The sequence below is a fragment of the Hyla sarda genome, chromosome 2, assembly GCF_029499605.1.
Source record: "Hyla sarda isolate aHylSar1 chromosome 2, aHylSar1.hap1, whole genome shotgun sequence".
Classification (NCBI taxonomy): Eukaryota; Metazoa; Chordata; class Amphibia; order Anura; family Hylidae; genus Hyla; species Hyla sarda.
Genome location: NC_079190.1, coordinates 431,588,672 through 431,612,462, shown reverse-complemented (window position 1 = coordinate 431,612,462; position 23,791 = coordinate 431,588,672). Strand labels below are relative to the sequence as shown.

General features: G+C 43.1%; 1 protein-coding gene across 1 annotated transcript in view; it reads right to left on the bottom strand.

Annotated features, from left to right (window-relative positions):
- Positions 1–1,268: 1,268 nt before the first annotated feature.
- Positions 1,269–23,791, bottom strand: part of BLTP2 (bridge-like lipid transfer protein family member 2) — a 114,983-nt gene continuing 92,460 nt past the window's right edge. The window contains exons 28-39 of the mRNA XM_056559095.1: positions 15,536–15,718; positions 14,651–14,772; positions 14,116–14,271; positions 9,283–9,404; positions 8,913–9,093; positions 7,140–7,226; positions 6,919–7,029; positions 5,859–5,994; positions 5,252–5,382; positions 5,058–5,159; positions 2,863–2,997; positions 1,269–2,782 (exon numbers count right to left, since the gene is read on the bottom strand). Coding sequence (XP_056415070.1) covers positions 2,603–2,782; positions 2,863–2,997; positions 5,058–5,159; positions 5,252–5,382; positions 5,859–5,994; positions 6,919–7,029; positions 7,140–7,226; positions 8,913–9,093; positions 9,283–9,404; positions 14,116–14,271; positions 14,651–14,772; positions 15,536–15,718 — 1,646 coding nt within the window. The 3' untranslated portion in view covers positions 1,269–2,602. The remainder of the gene's footprint in view (positions 2,783–2,862; positions 2,998–5,057; positions 5,160–5,251; positions 5,383–5,858; positions 5,995–6,918; positions 7,030–7,139; positions 7,227–8,912; positions 9,094–9,282; positions 9,405–14,115; positions 14,272–14,650; positions 14,773–15,535; positions 15,719–23,791) is intronic.

Sequence of the window (23,791 nt, the reverse complement as noted above, 5' to 3'; positions counted from 1 at the left end):
GTAAGAAAGCAATGCACAGCACAATAGGTCCTAGGATGGCTCGCTCGATAATTGGCCAGTGTAGAGGGGCCAATGGTCGGCTGATTGGATCTTCTGTGTGCCCATTTAAGTTATTATTATTGTCCCTATTATTGTGTGGCCCATAAAGAAAAAATGAAAGGGCTCCACGAGAGATTCAGCCTTGCGAATAGTCAGTAAATGAGCACCAATCACAGAGTTCGATGCTCATTAAGGGGCAGTGTTCACTTGTTTATTTAATTGCAATTATCGAATTCAAAGCGTGGAGCATAAATGGAGGATACATACTAAGGACACATTGAGACTTGTCTTTACAGATTAATTCCCCGCTTTGTAATCAATAATTGCAATTCAAAACCTGAATGTGTGAACACAGCCTAAAAGTGCCCTCAGTCAATGGAGTTCATCAACGAACTGGTGGAATTTGCCAAGAAACAGAAGCAGCACTGCATTGTGGTTTCCAGTATTCAAGCATAAACATGGTCCTAAAGTAGTAATCCCATGAATAGGTATGGCTTGCTGCTCAGTTGTTGTATAGGGCCAGGGATGCTGCCATTTGACAGGAGTTCCTACTCCTGTACAAATCCGAATGGACCACTGAACCGGAATCAAATAACACGGCTGATTTGCTCATCTCTAGTGCTGTGGGATCCAGTGCAGTGAAGGCATAGACTGTAGACACTTCCGGTAGCGCCATACTATGTAAGTGTCATAACTTAATCAGATAAGTTTTTAACAGTATGTAAATTGCGAATACTGTTTACTGTAGCTGCATTTATGAATTGTATTATAGAGAAAATTAAAGGCTAACTACAATGTTGTTGATGCAGCAGGATACACTTTTAAAACTCCCTGAAATTATGTAGTCCACTGTGAAATCGAGGCGTCTATGGCAATTCCGTAATAGAACATTTGCTATACTTAGCCTTTAAGTAGAATCTAGTTGTAAAGAATGCTCACACTAGAACTTACCAGTCTTCTACCTTATGCAGCACAGTATTCTATTGCTCAGATAGATTCCCTGACAGTCATAGTTCTACCTACTGTTTTGTGAGGCACAGCACCCTCCCACTCCTGTTTTGGGCACAACATCTGGCTTCTGGATTTAACTTTCTCCTCCCTCTACTGGGCTTAGTAAAATGTTATATAATGGACTTAAACAATTGTACCTTCACTGCTTATTTAATTTTCATGTGTAATCGGTTGTATTGCAGTTATGAGATTTACTGAGGGAGGGGAACACAACACACTTGTCTTAAAAGTAACAATTTAGATTTTAATCATTGTTGGTGGAGAGCAATCCGTACCAAAAAAGTGCAAATGTCTGCAGATGAGAGCAGGATTTTATACACCTATGTAGCAGCAACAACTGCACCCAGCCCTGCCTCAATGCATATAAATATATATATGTATATACACATTTATAAAAAGTTAAACACCACCTCTATAAATGCTCTTACACCATAATCATTAGATGCATTGTGACAAAATAAAATCCATTCCCACCTATGTTGCAGAGGATAAACCCAGAAATACACAACACTACCTGTTAAAATAAAAAACAGGGGACAGTGCATAGAGGAGGAAAAAAGGCAAAAAAAAGTCATCAACTGAACAATGACATTTGGATTATTTGTTACAAAGTAATCTCTTGAAAAATAAATATTTGCTTTGTTATCAGGAAGCTATATTCATATTAACGAAACTCTTCTCACTTCTGCGGCTAGTGAGTTCAGACTGTATAAAGAATCTTCTGGCAGCAATGGAGTTATCGCGAGGTAAGAGAACCAACGCAATGGCAGCAAAGTGTTTAAAAAAGCATAGGGCCCACATTTTGGGCCCAAAATATTAATGCGTCAAAGGGTTCTGTCTCACCAATGCATGACTAGGGTAATTTGCAATAGTTGCTGCGTTACCCAGACTTATATTGCTGGGCAGTAACTGGTTGTGGAGACTTCCTCCCTTAGCAGCTGTAAGTTATTGACTTTGCACAGCATTAGGAAATAGGGTATAGTCAATGTCAATCTACTTTAACAAACCCTTTTGCCTTCTAGTGCCACTGCCAGTAATGGGTTAGAATACCCAATAAAAAATGTCAATAGACATTGAAAACATTACCGCACAGTGTAAATCTGGCTTTTCTGGTCCTACAACTTTATGTCATATAGTGTCCTTGGTGTGAGCCCCTACTTTTGGTTGGACAGTTGCCATAGGCACATGGAAAGGCTTTACTTCTATGACCCACATCTAACATTGTCAACCATATAACATTCACTGAATGTACTTTCTGACTGAGTTTTAGTTGCATTGTCTTTAAGGATGTAAAAAGTAAAAAGGAGGGGGGGATCTAGTGTAAGGCGCTCTGTTGTCCCTCATCATCAGTACTGCAGCATAGCTAGAGACTTAATGCCCCACATTTATTTACTTTTTGTCCTATGAAAGAACAAAATCCTTAACGTCTTCTCATTAACAGCTAATCCTGAATCCTGCCAGGGACAGGATAACTTAGACTGTAGCTTCTATCACAAAATCCTTGAAACTAGTTTTCTAAAATTCTCCACAAAAGCCTGTACAGTTCCAGTTTTCACATTTTTCTTCTGCTGAATATGGATTTCTTTCCAGTGTTCTTATCAGCAACGCTAAGTCCGATCAGTAGCCGAGCTTTCTCATCCTCCTCCTGTTGATTCATATCTGTCTTTGTCTCACTTTTCCCTTTTGTTTCTGCACCAGCAGCCGGTTTAAGACGTAGTTTTTCCTTAATGACCTGCAAAAAATGATTGATAAAAGTATTAACAAGTGCAATTAAGACTTGTGAAATGATTTGACTGTGGTTGCTAAACTTACCTGTGCCACAAGGGCCTTCCGACTGTCTCTCTTCACTGCCATGGCAAAGTCGAGCCATGTCCAGGTATTGTTGTGATACTCCAGACATGGTAACACTAGGTTCAGTTCTCCCCAGTCTACACTGTTTTTCTCACCCTTGAAGCAAATAAATAAAATGAGTTAAGTTCAAGTATTTCTAAATTAAAAAATCTAAAATAATTGCAGATATGGTTATACATTTGCTTCATCTCCTATCTTAAAGCATTAATGTCAATTTTAAACAAGTCTGACAGATCATAAAGACATGTCAAACTTTTAAATAGTTGGTGCACATCCAGACCCACACCAAATTTCTAGAATGAGTGGGCAGAAGCACTTGGCACTACTTTCCTCATCTTGCTAGAGAGACGTATTTTATAGTAAGTTTATAGAGCATGTTTACTGCATTGAGCTGGCAAAGTTTGGTTAAACTGCAGTAATGGTTAAAGAGTACCTATCATGAAAAAAACTTTTGATATGTTAAACATTAAGGCATTTAGAACACTTTTCTAAATGCATATCATTAAAAAATATATATATTTTTCCTAGTGAATTTTCTGTATGTAAAAGCTACCACTAGGGGTCTCCCTAGATGGTCCGGCCACTAGTCTTTTATAGATTTTGTAGCAGTGTAAAGAAACATAGCCTGTACTCACCGCTCAATACGGGTCTAACGGCCTCAGGTACCGGACCTCCTCGGTAGCTTGGGATTCACAGCAGCTGCTGACAGCGCTCAGAAAACAGGCAACTGCCGGCGGCTTCGTGTTACAATCAACGCTTCTTAGGCCGGAAGAAGCGTTGATTGTAACGCGAAACCGCCGGCAGTTGCCTGTTTTCTGAGTGCTGTCAGCAGCTGCTGTGAATCCCACGCTACAGAGGAGGTCCGGTACCTGAGGCCGTATTAGAGGTACCTGAGGTCCGGTACCTGAGACCCGTATTGAGCGGTGAGTGCAGGCTATATTTCTTTACATTGCTACATTGTTTTCTGACATTTGACTCTCTGTCCTAGCACCACCGTGGGTCAGAACAGAGACTCTCTCAGCTGTTCCAAGAGTCCTAAGAAGGGTGTGAGGATTTATGTTACTAGTGCCGCTACCTGTCTATTGTCTTTGAGAAGCTGTATTTTATAGATTTTGGACACATGCCTGGCATGAGTCCGAAATCTCAGACTGCAGCCGGGACACGTGACGTGCACAGCGCAGCTCCATGCCTGTCTATCAGATAGGCGGGAGAGAGTGCTGTGTGCGCCATGCGTGCTGCTGGGCTTCCTTGCTGGCGAGATGGAGTTCGTACCCCTGCCGGAGTGTCCGTGTTCGAGCCCACCCGAGAAGAGTTCAGGGACCCCACAGGGTGCAGAAGAGCAGAGCTCTCTCCTGACATGGCCGGCCGCGTCATCAGGCTCCTCCTGCCTGAGGAGAGCCGACGCGCTGGCCATGTGTCGGTGCAGCGCTGCTCTGAATGAGACTGAATGAGTCTGCCTTCTATGATCGAGGTCTTCTAAAGCCCGCAAAAAAATTAGAAGTAAGTGTACTAATGTTCACATCACCATATAAGTTGCTACTTTAGTGTTTTACAAATAGGGTGCCTCCAGCTGCTAGTAGTAGGCATGGTTGTGAAACACTGAGATGGAGGAAGGGCGGAAGTGAGCCTGGCCAGGCTTCAGAAGACGTCGCGCCTGCCGGGCTACACCCCCTTCCTGCCTCCACACAGCAGAATAACTGAGCAGCCATAGTAATAGTGAAAAAGGTATTTATGAGCATTTTTATGTCAAAATAAAGACAGGGATAGAGTTAGTGAGTGTCAGGGACAGATGGGGGGATTATGGACAGTTTAGTTGATGATAGGTACTCTTTAATCTTTCCTCCTTTAACACAAATCTGGCCTGCTTGAACATTAAAACCAACCTTTCAGCAGCAATGTTTGCAGAAACCAAGCTAGTCTCTTACGCCAGAAAGCAGCGGAAGAAACAGCACTGTGAAACCTAGCTGCAGTTCTGAGGGGCAAGAACTTTCTTGAAGGCAGAAGATCTACAACTACTGTAATACAGTCATACAAGCTGTAAATGCCTAATGGCTATCTTGGTGGCAAAGGCAGCTGGCACATGATGGTGGAGATCTGCCACAGATTTTAGGTAAAAAAATAACATCAGAATTAATATTTGATACGTCACTACGTACCTTATAGCTGACACAGAGAGGCACCTGTGGGATTTTAATGTAGATGAATGAATTGTTCATGGCAGCTCGCTCTTTCATCTTGTCCAGATCATCGACAGGATGCTATTACAGGAGAAATACACATCAACTTCTGATGTTACAGCATTTTTACTATCAAAAGGAATTCTTCAGTTAAAAACAGCCTTCCAAATTACCTCTGGTGCTTTCCGGAATGAACGTCTAACTCCAGTTGTCCTATTTAAACCCTGTCCACTACCCTTGCCTGGGCCTAGAGAGACAGTATCCTCTGCCACAATGAGCTGTCGCGGCTTTACTACCGGCATGCCTGGGATAACGTGCAAGAACAGCAAGATATAAGTAAATTCACGCTTTATTTTCCAGTTTAGTTACTAAACACAAAGGTCACAAGCATAAGGATGATGATATTCTTTTGGATGGCCTACAATTTTACAAAACTCAGTTACTTAGAGCATACAATCTGAGATTACAGAGACTCTGTTTACAACACCATCATAATTCCCATTACAAAACAAAATCCATGATTACAGTGATAAAAACTGTGATGGTAGTGTCTGGTTTGTCTGATAGAGTACATTAACAACACATTACAGACTAAACTGACTTATAATGGAGTCCAGCGTTGTCCTCTGATGGTAATCTGAACAAATTTTATAAGACATCTGACTGATTACTATGTGCAAAATTATCAAATTTTAGACAAAATTAGCCAATAGTTTTTATATAAAGGCCCATGTTCAATACCCTAGATACAATGAACACACAACACATTCTCATTCTCACCTGTTGTAACAAGTTTTGATTTATCCTCCTCATCTCCAACCTCCTCCTCTTCTACACTGCGTCCTGGGAAGAAGAATCCCATCATTCTATGAAAGAACTGATGGGTGAGCTGGATTGTAAGAGGAACCACATTCACCTGCAAATCATAAATAAATAAAATATTAATATATCATACCCCTTTCTTTCAATTGATTGGTTATACTTGATGGACATGTCTTTTTTCAACAATACTAACTATGTACTGTATTTAGTTAAGAATGCAGACACACAAAAAAGGCTGAGTAGCCAGCTACTGCTATGTTAGCCAGCTACACAGTCTATGTTTACCTTTTTGTAAAGGGTCTGTAAGAAAAGAGGTGGGGTTAAAGGGGTATTCCGGGAAAAAACATTTTATCCCCTATCCAAAGGATAGGGGATAAGATGTCTGATCACAAGGGGCACGCCGCTGGGACCCGCCTCCCCCCCACGATCTCCCTGCAGCACCCGCATTCTATGCGGGTGCCGCGTCTCCAGTTTCGGAAACCTCTGGGTTTATTTATTTTAGTTTAGCTTAGTTTTGTTTATTTTCGTGCAGAAATGCTACAGATTTTCTGCCGTGGAGAAACCACAGCATACCCTTACTGTTTGAACATAACCTAAAGGTAGACTGCAACAAAGCTTTGTTTAACTGAAGCTAACCCAGGGATCCAAATGACTGACAACATCACAATCTCTGAACCCCCTCTCCCCCAAACCGCTAGTATGGATTGGTAAATTTGCAGCCAGCCACACATTTTGTCTTCAGCAGCTGAGATGTGGTATTGTGTGGCATTAGTTCAAATGACTTGGTCACTATAAAATACATGGCTGGATTGAGTCCAGCAAAGCAGAACTCAGTCTTTCTTATACACCCTTTTTGTCTAAAGCAGCTAATAAAGTATTTATTCTGCTACCTGTTACAAGGAATATGGAACAAGAAATTTTTCTGAATACATGGCAGATACTAAGCACAGTACATAGAATACATTGGCATACATTCTACCATAAAAAGAAAAAACAAAAAACAAAGAAAGGCTGTTACTTCAAAGTGTTCTTTTATGGAGATGCCTCCCACAGGAGGTCGGACTTTGCTGTACAGTCTTAAAGCAAGCTGTCTGCCAGATTGAGCAGGACTCTGAGGCCGTAGCGCCACCTGTGCAATCAAAGGATATCCAGGTAATGAGTGGGTTATATTTATAAAGCAAAATAAAAAAATATAGGCTTGAGTATGAATGTTTGTAATTCAGCTCTGATATTCCTCACCTTATAAACTGCATTAGGAAGCAGATTGTTCATAGTAAACCAGCCAAGTTCTAGCAGATGCTCAGCAGTGTCATCAGACTTGTTGACCTAAGTAAAAAAAATCGGATATATTTTATTAAAGTTTTAAACATTTTACTATAAAAGAAAAACACACATCCCCCCAACCCCCCCCCCCCTAAAACCCAAAAAACAAAACAGTCCTATGGCCATAATATTCCTAATGCTAGACATGTGTCGTCCTTAACTCGAGCAAAGGCACCATGTAACATCACAGTGGGACAGGTAGTGCAAAGAGAGAAAAAAAAGTGTCAACAGAACATCACACACCATACATCCAAGATGTGAGCAGCACCCACTCAACAAAGAGGAGTCAGAGCCGGGTGTCCGTGGGCCAGAGCAAAGTCCCCCCCTCTACCTGAACGAAGGGAACATCAGCAAGGCAACGATCAGGGACTGTCCGGACCTAACCTGAGCTTACGCACCCACGGTCTGCTTAATGCGATAAATTTGTGGGTAGCTTTGTACCTTTCATAAATACCTCTCTCTAAGCGGTACCTCTCTCTAAGTGGACTATAAGAGAAATTAGAGTAATCAGGTCTGTCACCGTTGGAGGACTAGCTGTAATCCAGTAGTGGGCAATGAGCTTCCTAGCCTGATATAACACACGAAGCACCCCGATTTCAATCCCTGAGGGCTCAGACCCACACCTCGTAAGAACCCCCAAACACAACTTGGGTTCTGACGACAGAGTGATCCCAAAAGTAGTGTGAATAAGTTGGAGCACCTCCCACCAGTACAGTGTCAGGAGAAGACAGCCCCACATCATGTGGAATTGATGGGCCCCCAACTGACCACATTTCGGACAGGTGGAATCAGGTCAGAGACCAATGTTATGCAGGAGGACTGGGGACTTATACATCCTGTGTACCAGGAACAACTGCGACAAACGAATGGCCTCGGAGAGAGACAGATAAGGTGTGAGACCCCCCTCATCTGATATAGTCCCTGGATCCTTCTCCCATATACTACGTACCAGCAAGGGGAATCTCTCATGATATGAGTGCAGAAGTTCTGGATAGAGCCAAGAAATAATTCCAGCAGATTCTCTCACAGTAATGGAATGAATATCCAGCGATCTCGACCTGCCCTGCACCTCATAAACATGTACGTATTTGAAAAAGGTGCCATGCGGAAGCTCAAACTCGCCCTGGAGATCCCCAAATGATTTGAAAACAACATTGTCAGACAGCTGTTCCAATCCGCACAACCCCTTCAAGAATTCCGGCAACCCATGCATAAATTTAGTACAAACCATGAGACCAAGCATATTTCTGGTTCGTGCCTAAACCTTACACAAAAGCAAAGTAGTGGGAGAGGAATCACGGGGTCTAGTAAGAGCCCCAATTTCTAGAATGTGTAGAGGTACACGACCACCATGCCTAGCCATAAACAGTTTACCCACTGGGCCCAAAGCACTCACACCTGCCCAACCCTAAGCTGATGCAGCTGGGAGGTTGACCTAAGTTTTAGAAGAGAAAAATATTTATTACTCTGGAATAATGTCCACATATAATTTATAATTAGTTTTTTAAGGGGCTTTTCTTAGTGATTGCCATCAGAAAGGGAAGTATTACCTGTCCATACAATTCCCTTACAGTGGTTACAGCAGGAGGAATGTAGCACATGCCAGCTAAATGAAGGGTTGACCATGAAAATAACAGATACACAAGAGCAGATATGGCCTTACTTTTTCGTGTGATAGCTTTCCCTTACCTTGCTATACAGAAACCTCTGCAACTCTAGCTCTGCAATGCCCAACTGTCCATCCTGCTCAGTGAGTCTCCATCGCGCCTGTGCAAAGTAGAATTCAGTACGACGAACCACGCTCACATCTTCTTGCTGTTTACGCAATTCCATCTTATTTGCTCTTTGCAGCTGGAAGTCTTTAAAGCACCTAAAATAAAGCTGACTGTTATAATAAAATGGTCAAGAATGAGGGTCACAACACTAAAACCATCTGCCTGGTGAGCGACAGATAAGAGGAAGACAATAATGACTGACACCTGTTATTATTTTTGCTTTATGTCCACATAGTTAACACATATTGGGGTTCCGTCTCAGGAAGATAGTAGTATTAGGTTACCTGATGAGGATGTTCAGTTCTTCACTCTTCTGCTGTAAGTCCATCTTCTCCTGGAAGAGCTGTCCCTGCAGCTTATGGTGTTGCTCGTGCAGACACTCATTCTTGCTCTCATCGTGAAGCAACTAAAAGACAGAGTCAGCATTTCATTTTGGAAAAGAGACTGTTCCATTTTGAGAAAGCATCAGAGTGTAAAACATTAACAGACTACTATAAAGAATCCAGGGTGAAGAAAATATAATTAAGCTTAATGGACTGCATTGATATATATTGGATAAAACATGTATTTGCCATAATGTGTTTTGGCTGTGCAGAAGTTTATTTACTTCTATGTTGGCTTTTCAGCATCAGTTATTAAGAGTGACTGTAGCTTAGCAACTTGGTGTTATGGGAGTCTATGGTACACTTCTTCCCTTAGTGGTGGCTCAAATTGCCATTCTGTCTATCATGCTTTTTTTTTTTCCTTTATTTTTTTCCATTTTATAATTATATATTCGTCACAATTACATTAAATGCATCTTTATACACAGAACCTTCAATATGTATATAGTTTATCCCTCGCCATCAATGATACCTCACCCACCTCCCATCCCTTCCCTCTTCCTCCTCCCCCTCTACCCAGCCTGTTGTCTGTTAACATACCAATAATCATTCTTTTCATCTCCATCTATTCTATTCTTCTTTTTTCTTAGGCATAGTTTTTTTTTTAGTAGTATAACACTTCATATTTTTTTACTTTATTCACCAGGTTAATCCACCCTTTAACTTGTGGTGGCATTGGTGCAAACCATCTCCTAAAGATCACTATCTTAATCAGGCACAACAATTTTAAGAATAAATCTTTCTTTTCACCGATTCTCAAACCAAAAATCGCTTTGTCAAAATCATAAATTACTTTTATTCTGAAATTCTTATATCCTTTTTCCCATAACTTTTGTATTTCTTAATTTATATACCGTGGTTCCGGAAAAAAAGTGGTTCCCCTAATCCTAGTGATTGTCAAACTCCCTGTGATACCTAACAACCTCCTGATATACCTCCATGTCTTATTTAACATTTTCATAAATGCAGTATTTCCTAGTTGGGAGTCTCTCTCTCCTACACCTTCTAAAATTTCCCATATCGTGTAACTCCTTTTCATAAAACAACACTTTTTTTTTACCATAACAACCTCTGTCACCAAAAAGTTAAGTTGTGCTGCACTATAATAACATTTTAAATTGGGTACCCCCATACCTTCTAGTTTGACCGGAGGGTTAATCATTTTCTGCTTTACCCTCATACGTTTGCGGCCCCAAATAAGACCATTTCATTTCCTTTCTTAGCCTTTAAAATGTTTGTCATCAATCCATGTTGGTGCCGCTCTTTAAAAGTGTAACAGCATTGGCAATACCACTATTTTAATAAGGGCTATACGGTCTGCCATAGTCAATGGGAGTTTGTTCCATATACTAATTTTACAACTAATTTTATCTAAAACTGGAAGTATATTATTTTTATTATAATCTTCCATCGTTTTTGATATTTTAATCCCTAAATATTCCAATGACTCACTAGATCTCAGGATTACAATATTACCTATCGCCACTCTAATCTCTCCATCCAATGGAAGAAAACCCAATTTAGACCAATTAATTTTATAACCAGAGTATTGTCCAAATTGTTCCAAAATCTTTATTATACCTGGTAATTTTTCAATAGTGTTTTTGACAAAATTAAAACATCATCCGCATATAGTAAAAAAAAATTCCCTACCCCATTAATCCCGAAACACTCAAATACTTCTGCGGATCTAATGATATGCGCTAAAAGTTCTATTGCTATTGCAAAAAGGGTGGGAGAAAGTGGCCATCCTAGCCTGGTGCCTCTATTTAAGTAAAAGTTATCTGTTAATTCCCCATTGATTATAATCCTTGCTTTTGGGCAGTTATATATTGTATTTTTATTTTTTTTTTAACTGTAAATTTTTATTGAAATTTTCAAACATATAAATCAAAGAAAATGACAAGTAATCATAGCAACACGGACAATGCCCACAAGGATACAGGATGGTATAAACTGAAGGCTAGCTACAAGCCACTATGGCATAACAATAAACTAACTGATAATTCGATAGCTAGACAGTCAACATAAGGCACGTTCCTGTATGTGAAAACAATAATTTACCGAGCCCAGAGAGCAGCACAAACAACAATAGGGGGAGGGGGGGTGTTAATGAGGGAAAGGGAGGGGGAAAACACTGAGGGACCACACAGACGAACACTAAACGAAACATAGGACACAGATCAGGAGAAAGAAGAAGAAGAAGAAGAAAAGGAGAAAAGAAGTAGAGAGGGAGACAAATTCGACAGGTCAAGGCAGCTGTCTGTCAGAGAAACGATCCCAAGGTTCCCAAACCGAGAGAAAGGAGGGAATAGTGTTATTCAATAAGGCTATATATTGTTTTTATAGCTTTATCATTTCTCCCAGGTTCATCTCTTCTACTACCCTTACGAGGAATCCCCACTCCACCCTGTCGAACGCCTTATTAGCGTCATGAAAAGAGATGGAGCGGGGCCCCTAATCTATCACCTGTATATTTAGGAAAGTTCTCTGTATATTACTATAGATATTTCTACCCCAAATAAAACCTTTTTGTTCTTCACCTATGATATGACCTATTACTTTCTGTAAACGTAGTGCCCATAGTTTTGTGAATATCTTACAGTCCGTATTTAATAGTGAAATCGGACGATAGGAGTCCACCTCCAGCCCATCTCTGCCCTTTTTAGGAATTAGAGTAATGCAGGCTTCTGCCTTTGAAGGTGAAAGCCTACCACTTACTAAGGATTCATTCAACGTTTCTAGCAAATAGGGTATGAGTGTCCCCCCAAAGCTCTATATATTTCAAAGACCATCCCATGACTCCCTGGGGTTGAATTCCCAGAGAAAGACTTTAAAGGGGTACTCCCTGATGCCAGGCTCAGTAAAACAACGAAAACTCAAAAGCTCGGCATTAACAGCTGAGGTAAAGTGAGGTAAAACAGCAGACGTTGCAAAAGGAGGTCAGGCTGTAACTAGCATCCACTAGATGAGGTTTGCATACTAGGCGCTACAAGGCCAAAAGAATGGCCAGAACAACTCCGGCTTTGATGCGCTTCAGAGCCCCGGAATAAGGGTAAGAGGAGGAAACACATACAGCAGACAAAATGTGTGGTATCAAGCAAGCATCCACGGCAAGAGCTCATGGACTTGTGGTTGAGCTAAGTTCCAAAAAGATCCACCTCGGGAATGCCCCACTTGTGGCAGAGCTGAAGAAAATGCTCTGAATGGAAGTACCATTTACTGTAGTCCAGCTTCTTTTGGCTGAGGAAGTCCACAGCCAAGTTGTCCATTCCTGGAATATTGACCGCAGACAGGGCCGGAATGTGGAGCTCCGCCCAGCAAGACAGCCTAAGCAGCCTCCAACATGACCTACCACCTGCTCCTGGTGCCACTCTGGTGGTTCACATAGGCCACTGCAGTGGAGTTGCAGGTCTGGATAATGAGCGGCTGACCCTGAAGAAGTGAGGTCGAAAGGGACAGGGCAAAGATGATGGAGGAGGTCTGTGTCGACTAAACAAGACTTTGCTTCAGGAAGTGTAAGGAGGCTTGTGCTGGACCTGTAAGGTGTCCTGCACTGCCCGCATCAGCAATCTCAACTGATCGTCCTTGCCTGACTTACGGGATGTTTTGTTTGAAGCATGGTGGGGAGATTCATGTTCTGCACCTATCGATTATTGAATCAATATCTTCTGAAATATCTAATAGATACTCTTATTAATAGGGAATCATTTTGTATTTTTATGTTTAATACTCTAATTCCGGAAGATAAAGTTATTGAAAGCATTACTGTTTAGGTGCTTTATATATCACGCACTGTGTTTCTGAGAGGTTTATTAGCACTATCACTTGAATTTATTATAATTTATAGTTTTCAGTGCGTTTTTTGGGCCACTAATGATGTAACTTTATTAATATGGATTTATATTTTGCTGTTAATAGTACTATTAGAATATGCTGCTAATGCCATTAGGTTTATTTTATGTTATTATGTATCATTTTATAACTGCATATATCTACTCTATTTGTTTTTGTATTTCCGGTCATGTGACATCCTAAGGGGGTGTATATATACTTGCGAGATGTTTAGTTGTATCGTGCCTGTGGATAAAGCCGGCGTTATAAGTTTTTTTTTACCATTTTACTAAATTATATCCAGTTTACTGGAGTACAATTGGATTTGTCTGTTGGGCAGCGCAAGTTTATCCTCCTGGAGGTGGATTGTGGAGTCTGATCGTTATCACGCCCTTGTTGCATGTTGGAGGAAGGAGCTGCAGCCCCATTTCCTATGCTCGGTTCTTGGCTCACTTGTTATGTTATCTTCCTCTCGCCCTTTGAAGGAGTCACACAAGGAAGCGCCTCTTGTTCTTTTTAATACAGCAGAAAACAAAACTTTTCATGTCTTCCATGGATTCTGTAGTGTTTTTTTCTAAAGTAAAAACATGCTGTTTCAACATGCTTTTTCTGCATATTGCACAACACAAGTCCCCGAAGATGTTAGTGCATGGAGAGCCAATTTCCATTAAAGTATGGATAAAATAATTCAACTAAACTACCAAAGACAAAAGATTAATCAGGTATGTGCCACATAAATACTCAGTAAATTAGGTCTTGGTAAGGATGGAATCTGAAGCTCTACTTTAAATGTAACTAACTACATTTCAGTCACACAATGCAATGTAGAAATTACAGTACTGATAAGAAACAATCTGACCTCAAAATGACAAAAACACAAAAAACAAAAGATGGTCCCACCTTTACGACAGAGTACATCTGCTTCTCCAGCAGTCGTATTTGCAACACATGTTGGCGGACAGCCTCTTGGAGATGTAGAATGCTACTTCGCTGCTCCTCAGGGTTACTGGAGATCTCCAACTGGAAGCGCACACGCTGCTTTTTCTCACTGTGTTCCTAGTGATATTATACAAGACAAAATTAGTTAATCGATAGTGATGAGCACTGTAAGTGTAGTGACTACATTAACAAATGTTTTTACTTAATACTTATACAGTGGGCCCCCAAGTTAATTAGTTGATTTTGGACACTACACAAGTAGTGCAACACTGCACTGTACAGAGGCGCTTCATCCATGCTGACTGGCTGGCTCATCCAGGCAATCTCATGTACTGCAGAATAGCAATGTTTCTGGTGCTGCATGTTGTATGCGGTTTCAAGTTACAATGAAAGGACCACTGTATGTGGAAAACTCTATAACTGCAGGCCATTATATGCAGGACATTATAACTTTAGAGGCAATAAATGAAATAAAGGCATCAAAATTATTACATACCTTTCGTTTGGGCTCCACATGCAAAAGCAAATTGTTCACAATATCCAAGATCATGGCATATTGTGCTGGGTTGGTAGAGATTTCTAGGTGCTGGTGTTTTAAAGTAAAAGTATCAGCAGCAGCTGCAATGAATAAGAGTGTGGATGGTGAATATACAGCAGCAAGTGTGCCTGTCAAATAAAGGTTGTTCAAAAATCTCCACATTAAAGATTTGGTACAAAAAAAAAAAAAAATTCCTAAAAACTTTGTAAAATAAGGAAATTAGACTTCTGACTATAGGTTTAAGAGTTGATCCTACAGTTTATTAATTTCCCTACTCAATCTTATTTGGCGATCCGCTCAAATCTAGACTACCTTTGGTCCATTCAACAATAATGCAGGGACAGGTGCCTTATGCTTTAACCCCAGCATGTGAACCCAAAAGTCTAGATACTCTAGATAAGTGGCTGGGAAGATTGGACTTTTATTTCCAGGCCCTTGATGCTCAGCACTACCTAAAGTAATTTAAAGGAGTCATAGAGGATTATAAAAACATAGTTGTCTTCTTCCAGATACCGCACCAACCCTGCCCATGGGTTAGATCTGGCAATGCAGCTTGATGCCACTGAAGCAAGAAGGCAGAGCTGCAATTCCACACACAAACACACAAGCAGCGTATCGGCTTGAATTTTCATTACAGATCAAACTAAATTAGCACATTTTGCTTCATATCAATAGGCAAGGCTTTTTCTATTCTTTCATGTCCAAAGCAATGTACAGGTGTGCCACAGACTGAGCATAAAAAACAGAAGAGAAGTTGATCCTATGCACATAGATACACTGCATCCATTCAGCTGAAGAATTTAATAATAGGTACCAGACTTCTTAATGCAGCAGGGTAAATACCTTCTTGACCTTTCAGCAAGTCTTCCTTTTCTGGGTGTAGTGGCATTGAGGGAGGTTTAATTTGCAAAGCCAACTCAGGGTCTATATCGTGACTGTAGCTGATGTAGTACATGTGGCAATTACAGCGAGAGATTATTCTTTGCATTTGCTGGTTTTGTTGAGCCTCTGCTGGTTGACTCCAGTCTGTAAGAAACAAAAGAAAAAATGTAAGAAATAGGAGGGGAATAAAAAGGAGATTTTTTTTTACTCACCGTAAAATCTCTTTCTCGTAGCCTTCATTGGGGGACGCAGGATACTGATGGGTATATGCTCTTGCCACTAGGAAGCGCTGAAAAAAATGTCGGCTCCTCCCTGGCAGGATATACCCGCCCACCTGCCATGAGGAAATCAGTTCTGTCACAAAGCAGTAGAAGAAGCCAACAAGACGGAGAGATGTCCAAAGGACCCTAGAAGGAATCCCGAATAAAAAAAAAAACATGAACCGGAAAGGAGAATCCGGGCAAGACATGAAGATATGGGTGGGTGCTGTGCCCCCCAATGAAGGCTACGAGAAAGAGATTTTGCAGTGAGTAAAAAAAATCTCCTTTTCTCGGTCGCTTCATTGGGGGACACAGAATACTGATGGGACGTACCAAAGCAGTCCCTGGGGTGCGAAATAATAACCGCCAGAGAAGAGGACACAGTCCTGAGACTGAACCACATCCACCTGCAAGGCTTGCTGGCAAGACCCTCGGCCAAGAGACAACCGGGGCCTGGAAACAGAGCGTCTGGAAGCTCCACCACCCATGTAGATGGCCCAAGAAGCCAAAAGGAAGAGACTGGCCATAGCCGAGACCTATAGGCCGCAGAGAGACATGAGAAGGTCGTCTCGGAGGCCAGATGTGTCGTAACCATACTGTAAGGAGGTAGGAAACCAACTTCAAGGACACCACGGAAACAGACAGAGGACTGGCCCGGCCGATAAACACATGGAAAGGGGAGAGAACTGCATCCAGAGAATCAACCGATGGAAGAGAACATGGTGAGAGAACACCAGGGAGATCAAAATGCACCCTGAAGAAGGCGAGCACATAGAACGCGGAGACCAGAAAAACCCGGGAAAAAAGGAACAGAGACTAAACCATCCCAAGAGACATGATGGATTTGATTGACGACCCGAATCGACAAACTGTTGTTTCCAGAATCCCCGTCTCAGGGGACACCGCGAGAACCCTGGAGGAAGAACAGACTCAGAGTTTGACTCTGAGCGGCAAAAAGAGCAAATAGAGAACCACGTCCATGCAGAAGGTCAAACTGGCTAGACTGGCGCATTCTGGCTGACCAGAATGCCCTCCGTCCCAGGAGTACAGGGACCCCGAAGGAGCAGAAGGGAAGTAGACCAGCCTGACAAGGACCTGCACAACCTGAGAAGAGCATCCCAGAATACCGGAGCGATCAGACATGGGAACTGGAGTTCCCCAAGTCTCCCAGAAGCCCCACACCTGTAGAGTGTGAGCAAGCCCATCTTCAGAAAAGAATTCCAAGAGCAGTCCTGCCATGCAGAGACAAGAAATAGTGTGGTTGAGAGAGACCATCCAACAAAGGGGATCCCTAAGAAAATCTGGAAAGAAATGTCGTGCCTGCCACATTACTAAGGCCCCAAGGAAGGGATGCCAATGCTGCCTAGCAGGGTGCCTAATACAGGAAGACTCCCCGGCCCGCAAACACAAGTGAAGAGGGGAAACAAGCCTTGGACCCATTGGTCCAAACAGACCAGAAGACTTTAAAACAACATCCAATCAAGACAGGAACAGAAAGGGAGACAGAGGGAGGGGGGGGGGGGGGGGAGAGAGAAATGGCTCTACATGGTTAGTTCCCCAGCATCGAGAGAAACAATAGTCAGTCATGGTGAACAGCCCTGCGGAAGAAGGAATATCAAGGTTACGCCAGGCATGCTAAACACCGCCCCACGGAAATGGGTGAACATCCGGTAGACAACAGTAACCCAAGGAACTCTGCGACAACATATTGAGGTATGGAGAAACTATCCTCGTAGGTATGTGGACCCGGGATTCTCGTGGTGGATAAAGATGTGACTACATATGCAAGAAAAGAGCGTACGAATCATAATAAAGCTGTAGGAGGTACATCCTCAGGAGAACGAAATCTTTGGACCCTCTGAACAAAAAACAGAAGCCATATCCACAGAGCAATCCCGACTCTTTTCTGAAGGCATTAGGGGCTGTTGAACACACCATGTCATCCTATCAGGCCCCATTCCAGAACAGAGGTGCTCAGCCACAGTAGAAGTGCGGAATGAGACCATGTGAAAGCCCAAGTCCGCCCCCTGAAAAGGGGAAAGGTGGGCACCACACGTGCAGAGTGTCCACAGTATAAGTAGGGACACAGAGATGGATACTGCATGATGGTAGTGGGGAACAAGGACTGCTGCCACGCAAAGCAGGAGGCAAAAATTTGTATTAATGTACATAAAGAAGCCAAGGAAAGATGGAAAAATATTCAAAAGGCATCAAATTACAGATTAGACATTCTTATAATTTGTCAACAAAAGTTAAATTTTATTTCCATCATTTACACTTTCAAGATAACAGAAAACCAAAAAATTGCGTCTGCAAAAGTTTGGACACCCTGCAGAATTAATATCTTGTACTGCCCCCTTTGGCAAGTATCACAGCTTGTAAACTCTTTTTGTAGCCAGCCAAGAGTCTTTCAATTCTTGTTTGAGGTATCTTTGCCCATTCTTCCTTACAAAAGTCTTCCAGTTCTTTGAGATTTCTGGACTGTCTGTCACGCACTGCTCTTTTAAGGTCAAACCATAGATTTTCAATTATGTTGAGGTCAGGACATTGTGAAGGCCATGGCAAAACAGTTGGACAGAGGTTCTTTTCATTAAATTCTGTTCCCCTTCTTCTCCAAACGTACCTTTGCTTATTCTGGCCAAAAAGTTCAATTTTAACCTTATCGGTTCACAGAACTTGTTTCCAAAATACATCAGGCTTGTCTATATGTTCATTTGCAAAGTTAAAACGCTTATTTTTGTGGTGAGGACGTAGAAGAGGTTTTCTTCTGATGACTCTTCAATGAAGACCATATTTGTACAAGTATCTCTTTATAGTGGAATAGTGTGCCACAACTCCAGTGTCTGCCAGATCTTTCTGGAGGGATTGTACAGTCAAACGTGGGTTTTTGAATAGTTTTTCTCACAATCCTCCAAAATTTTGCTTTAACTTCCACTGTTCCTGATGACTGCCATTTCTTAATTTCATTCCGAACAAAGGATATTGACATCTGAAAACGTTTTGCTATCTTCTTATAGCCTTCTCCAGCTTTGTGAGCGACAACTATTTTCAGTTTCAGATTTCTAGACAACTGCTTAGAAGAACCCATGGTGTTGATTGTTGGGGCAAGGTCAGATGAGTCGGGGCATTTAAAACCTTTGAGATTGACATCACCTGGTCTTCCCAGATGATGATTGAGAACAATCCATGACACTGGCAGGTCTCAGCTTTGCAAAGGGGGCAGTGCATGCTATAAATTCTGCAGGGTGCCCAAACTTTTGCAGACGCCATTTTTTTGTTTTCTGTTATTTTGAAAGTGTAAATGATGGAAATAAAATCTAACTTTTGTTGACATATTATAAGAATGTCTAATTTGTAATTTGATGCCTTTTGGAGATTTTTCCATCTTTCCTTGGCTTCTTTATGCACATTAATACAAATTTTTACCTGGGGTGCCCAAACTTTTGATCCCCACTGTACCTATGAGCCAGAACGATGCTGGGAGCAGACCAACGTCACGCCACCTGAGAAAGGGGAACAGTGACTGCACCTGTTTCTGCGAAGGTCTAACAAACCTGCAGAAAAAGCTCCCAGCCTACCCCCTAACAGTGCTATAGACAGTATGCCATAGAAAGCATTAGAACTGCAGACACAGATAACTTATGTAGGATGCAAATGGTGCAGGAAACCATGCAGACACAGTCTGGCTTACTGGTATAAGGTCCATCGTATATGCTGGAGACCACGCAGATCACTGTCTGGTTTACTGGTTTAGGGTTCATCGTAGATGCTGGAGACCACATAGAACACTGTCTGGCTTACTGGTATAGGGTCCATTGTATATGTTGGGGACTACATAGACCACTCTCTGGCTCATTGGAATGGAGTCTGTGAACGGGGTCACTCCTCCGGAAACCGCACACTAGTAGTAGGGTACCGGAAGTCTAGCCGCGGATATGGAAGACAAGTGAACGGTGAGTGGAGGAGGGGGGGGAACGACACAGACCACAGTCTGTCTAACTGGTAAAGTGGCCATTGCACCCAGAAACCTTGCCCACCATGGGTTACTGGACTTAGCTGCAGGTGCGACGTACATGTAATGGGTGACCGACAGCGGTGGAAACCAAACTGAATGGAATACACTCCAGAGTGAGAGGTGGCGTGGTGGACTGGTGATTGAACTGAAAGCACAGGTGTGGCGGAAGAAGGCTCAGAAATGGAGGAGGGGACAGCTCGAAAGGGCCCCTTAGTTTTTGCTAGAAATGTATTGGCATCCGTTGGGGGACCCCATCGTTTATCTGCCAATACTGTATATGGGAGGACTAGAAATCAGCTACAGCAGCAGCAGACATGGCATGGCCACTGACAGTAGGGAAAAAACTGTCATGGAATGAATTTCCAGGACCCCAAGTAATCCAAGGAACCCTGCAGAAATGAGTTTCAGTACCATCAAAAGTGCACTAATATTGAAGCGACCCCCAAATCCTGTTGGAAGGGTCCCACAAATGTATGGCCCATGGACAGGAATCGTAGATCTAGCCAAAGGACCGAGATGAGACTGCAGGGATGCAGATCATAAAATCACTACAAGTGGGAGCGCATTGCAGGAATAAAACCAGGAGCTGTAATACATTTTACAACCACAAGGGGGTGAATATATAAATATAGTGCAAGCTGCGGCGGAGACAGTGGGTGAAAAAAGAACAATAATGTCCCCAGCTCCCCCGGCTGAAAGACAGCAGCCTCCAGCTTACAGCGTAAGCTGCGTTGGCGAAGACAGCGGGGAAAAGTAAACAGTAATGTCCCCAGCTGCCGAGGCGGGGGAGGAGGGCAGAGCTAAGCCCCTACTCCCTCAAACCAAGGCAGCGGCCGCCGGCTTACAGCACAAGCTGATGTGGCGAAGACAGCGGGGAAGAATAAAAAAGAATGTCTGCAGCAGCCAAAATGGGGGAGAAGGGCAGAGCTAAGCACAGAATAATGGCCACTGGTTTACATAGTAAGCGGTGGGAGGAAGGAGAAAAAGAAAACCCGGCGCTAGCAGGAGAGGGGACTAGGGGTGGAGCCATGCTCCGTTTCCCTGCCCGACCATCATGGCCGCTAGCAAAGAGTAAGTGCCGGGCAGTGGAGAGCAGTGCAGGGTTAAGTGCAACCACCCCCGCTGCCGATACAATAGATTTAAGAACAGCTTGGGAAGGGAGGGTGGGGGGATGAGGGAAGGAATACTCTACCGTGAAGATGTCCTCTCATACTCACCTGATGGAGTCTTCTGCAAGCTTAATGCCACACTGCATCATGCCTGGCTACCATAGCGGGGTGAGCAGGGGCAAGAGGTACTACCCTGGCACTGGCTGTTGGGGAGAAGGGGTTAACGGTCCATACTCTACAGTAGGGCAAAAAAGTATTTAGTCAGCCACCAATTGTGCAAGTTCTCCCACTTGAAAAGATGAGAGAGGCTTGTAATTTTCATCATAGGTTTACCTCAACTATGAGAGACATCATGAGAAAAAAAAATTCCATAAAATCACATTGTCAAATTATGGTGGAAAATAAGTATTTGGTTAATAACAAAAGTTCATCTCAATACTTTGTTATATACCCTTTGTTGGCAATGACAGAGGTCAAACATTTTCTATAAGTCTTTACAAGGTTTTCACACACTGTTGCTGGTATTTTGGCCCATTTCTCCATGCAGATCTTCTCTAGAGCAGTGATGTTTTGGGGCTGTCGCTGGGAAACATGGCCTTTCAATGCCCTCCAGGTTTTTTATGGGGTTGAGATTCAGAGACTGGCTAGGCCCCTCCAGGACCTTGAAATGCTTCTTACCAAGCCACTCCTTCATTGCACGGGCGGTGTGTTTGAGATCATTTTCATGTTGAAAGACCCAGCCACATTTCATCTTCAATGCCCTTGATGAAAGGAGATTTTCACTCACAATCTCACGATACATGGCCCCATTCATTCTTTCCTTTACACGGATCAGTCATCCTGGTCCCTTTGCAGAAAAACAGCCCCCAAAGCATGATGTTTCCACCCTCATGCTTCACAGTAGGTATGGTGTTCTTTGGATGTAACTCAGCATTCTTTCTCCTCCAAACACGACGAGTTGAGTTTTTACCAAAAAGTTCTACTTTGGTTTCAACTGACCATATGACATTCTCCCAATCCTCTTCTGGATCATCCAAATTCTCTCTAGCAAACTTCAGACAGGCCTGGACATGTACTGGCTTAACCTGTTATGGACTCAGGGCGTATGCATACGCCCTGCATCCCGAGTACTTAAGGTTGAAGGGCGTATAGATACGCCCGTGGGAATTCCGGTCCCCGCCGCTAGCCTTTTGGGGACCGGACCGGGATGCCTGCTGAAATCATTCAGCAGACATCCCGGCACATCGCTGAGGGGGGGGGTCCTGAGACCCCCCCCCCCCCCATGTCGGCGATCGCAGGAAATCGCATTTCAATTCAAACATGCAATTTTCTGCTATTCCGGGCTGATCGGGTCTCTGGTGACCCAATCGCCCGGAAAATAGGGATGATCGGAGCTGTCAGTGAAAGCCCCGATCATCCTGAGGGATAGGAGCGAGGTTGCAGCCTCCTCCTATCCCCTGCTATTAGTCAGCAATGAGTGCTGACCAATGGCAGTTGAAGACGGGGGGTTGCCATGGAAAACCCCCGCTCTGCCCACCCCTGGATGTCAGGCAGAACGGGGGAGAAGATGGTGGCCGGTACCTGCAAAGAAGGTGACGTGGGGACCTCCAATCGTCGGTGACATCAGCGGAGATCAGCGGCGCAGGTAGGGAGGAGATGGCGTGGAGCATCAAAGAAGGTGGCAGTAAAGCGATGGTTGCCAAACTGCAACTCCCAGCATGCCCAGACAGCCAAAGGCTGGAGGATCACACTTTGGAGACCACTATTACAGTGGTGCCCAAACGGTAGTCATCCAGATGTTGCAAAACTACAACTCTCAGCATGTCTAGACTGCCCAGGCATGGTGAGAGTTGTAGTTCTGTAACATCTGTCCCTTCAGATTTTGCAATTTTCATGAAAATTTTGAAAATTGCTGCTATACTTTCATGCCCTCAAATGTTTTCAAAAAGTAAAAATATGTCCATTTTATGATGCCAACATAAAGTAGACATATTGTATTTGTGAATCAATATCAAATTTATTTGGAATATCCATTTTCCTTACAAGCAGAGAGTTTCAAAGTTAGAAAAATGATACATTTTCAAAATTTTCATGAAATTTGTGGATTTTTCACCAAGAAAGGATGCAAGTAACAACGAAAATTTACCACTAAAATAAAGTAGAATATGTCACGAAAAAACAATCTCAGAATCAGAATAATCGGTAAAAGCATCTTAGAGTTATTAATGCATTAACCCCTTCCCGCAGAATGTCATATATAAACGCCGGGTTGTGCAGTGCGTTCGCGCATCCCGGCGTTTATAAATGACATTCAGTTAACCCGGCGATGCGCAGCATCGCACGGGTTAACTGGCAGAAGTCCCGCTGTTTCCAGCAGGGGACAACTTCTGCTTCACCCCCAGGACCATCAATTGATGGTCCTGGTCAGCGATCACTGTGATTGGTCCCTGTGGACCAATCACAGTGATCTGGGGTGAAAGTTCAGATCCCCCGCACTGCCCGCCCCCGGAAGTCGGGCAGAACGTGGGACGAAGGCTGCAGGGGCTCGCGGGGACCTGCGGCACACGGGGGGAACACGTGGGGACCGGCGGACTTACCTGGAGCAGCGGCAGGACCGAGGAGCAGCGCGGGACCGGCCACGTGGACGAGCAGCGACGGGACCAGCAGGTAAGTATGTAGTCCTCAGAGGCAGCAGTGAAGATCTTCACTGCTGCTACTAGGAGTCTGAAAACTACAACTCCCAGCATGCCTAGACAGCCTTTGGCTGTCTGGGCATGCTGGGAGTTGTAGTTTTGCAACATCTGGAGGGCCCCAGTTTGGAGACCATTGTATA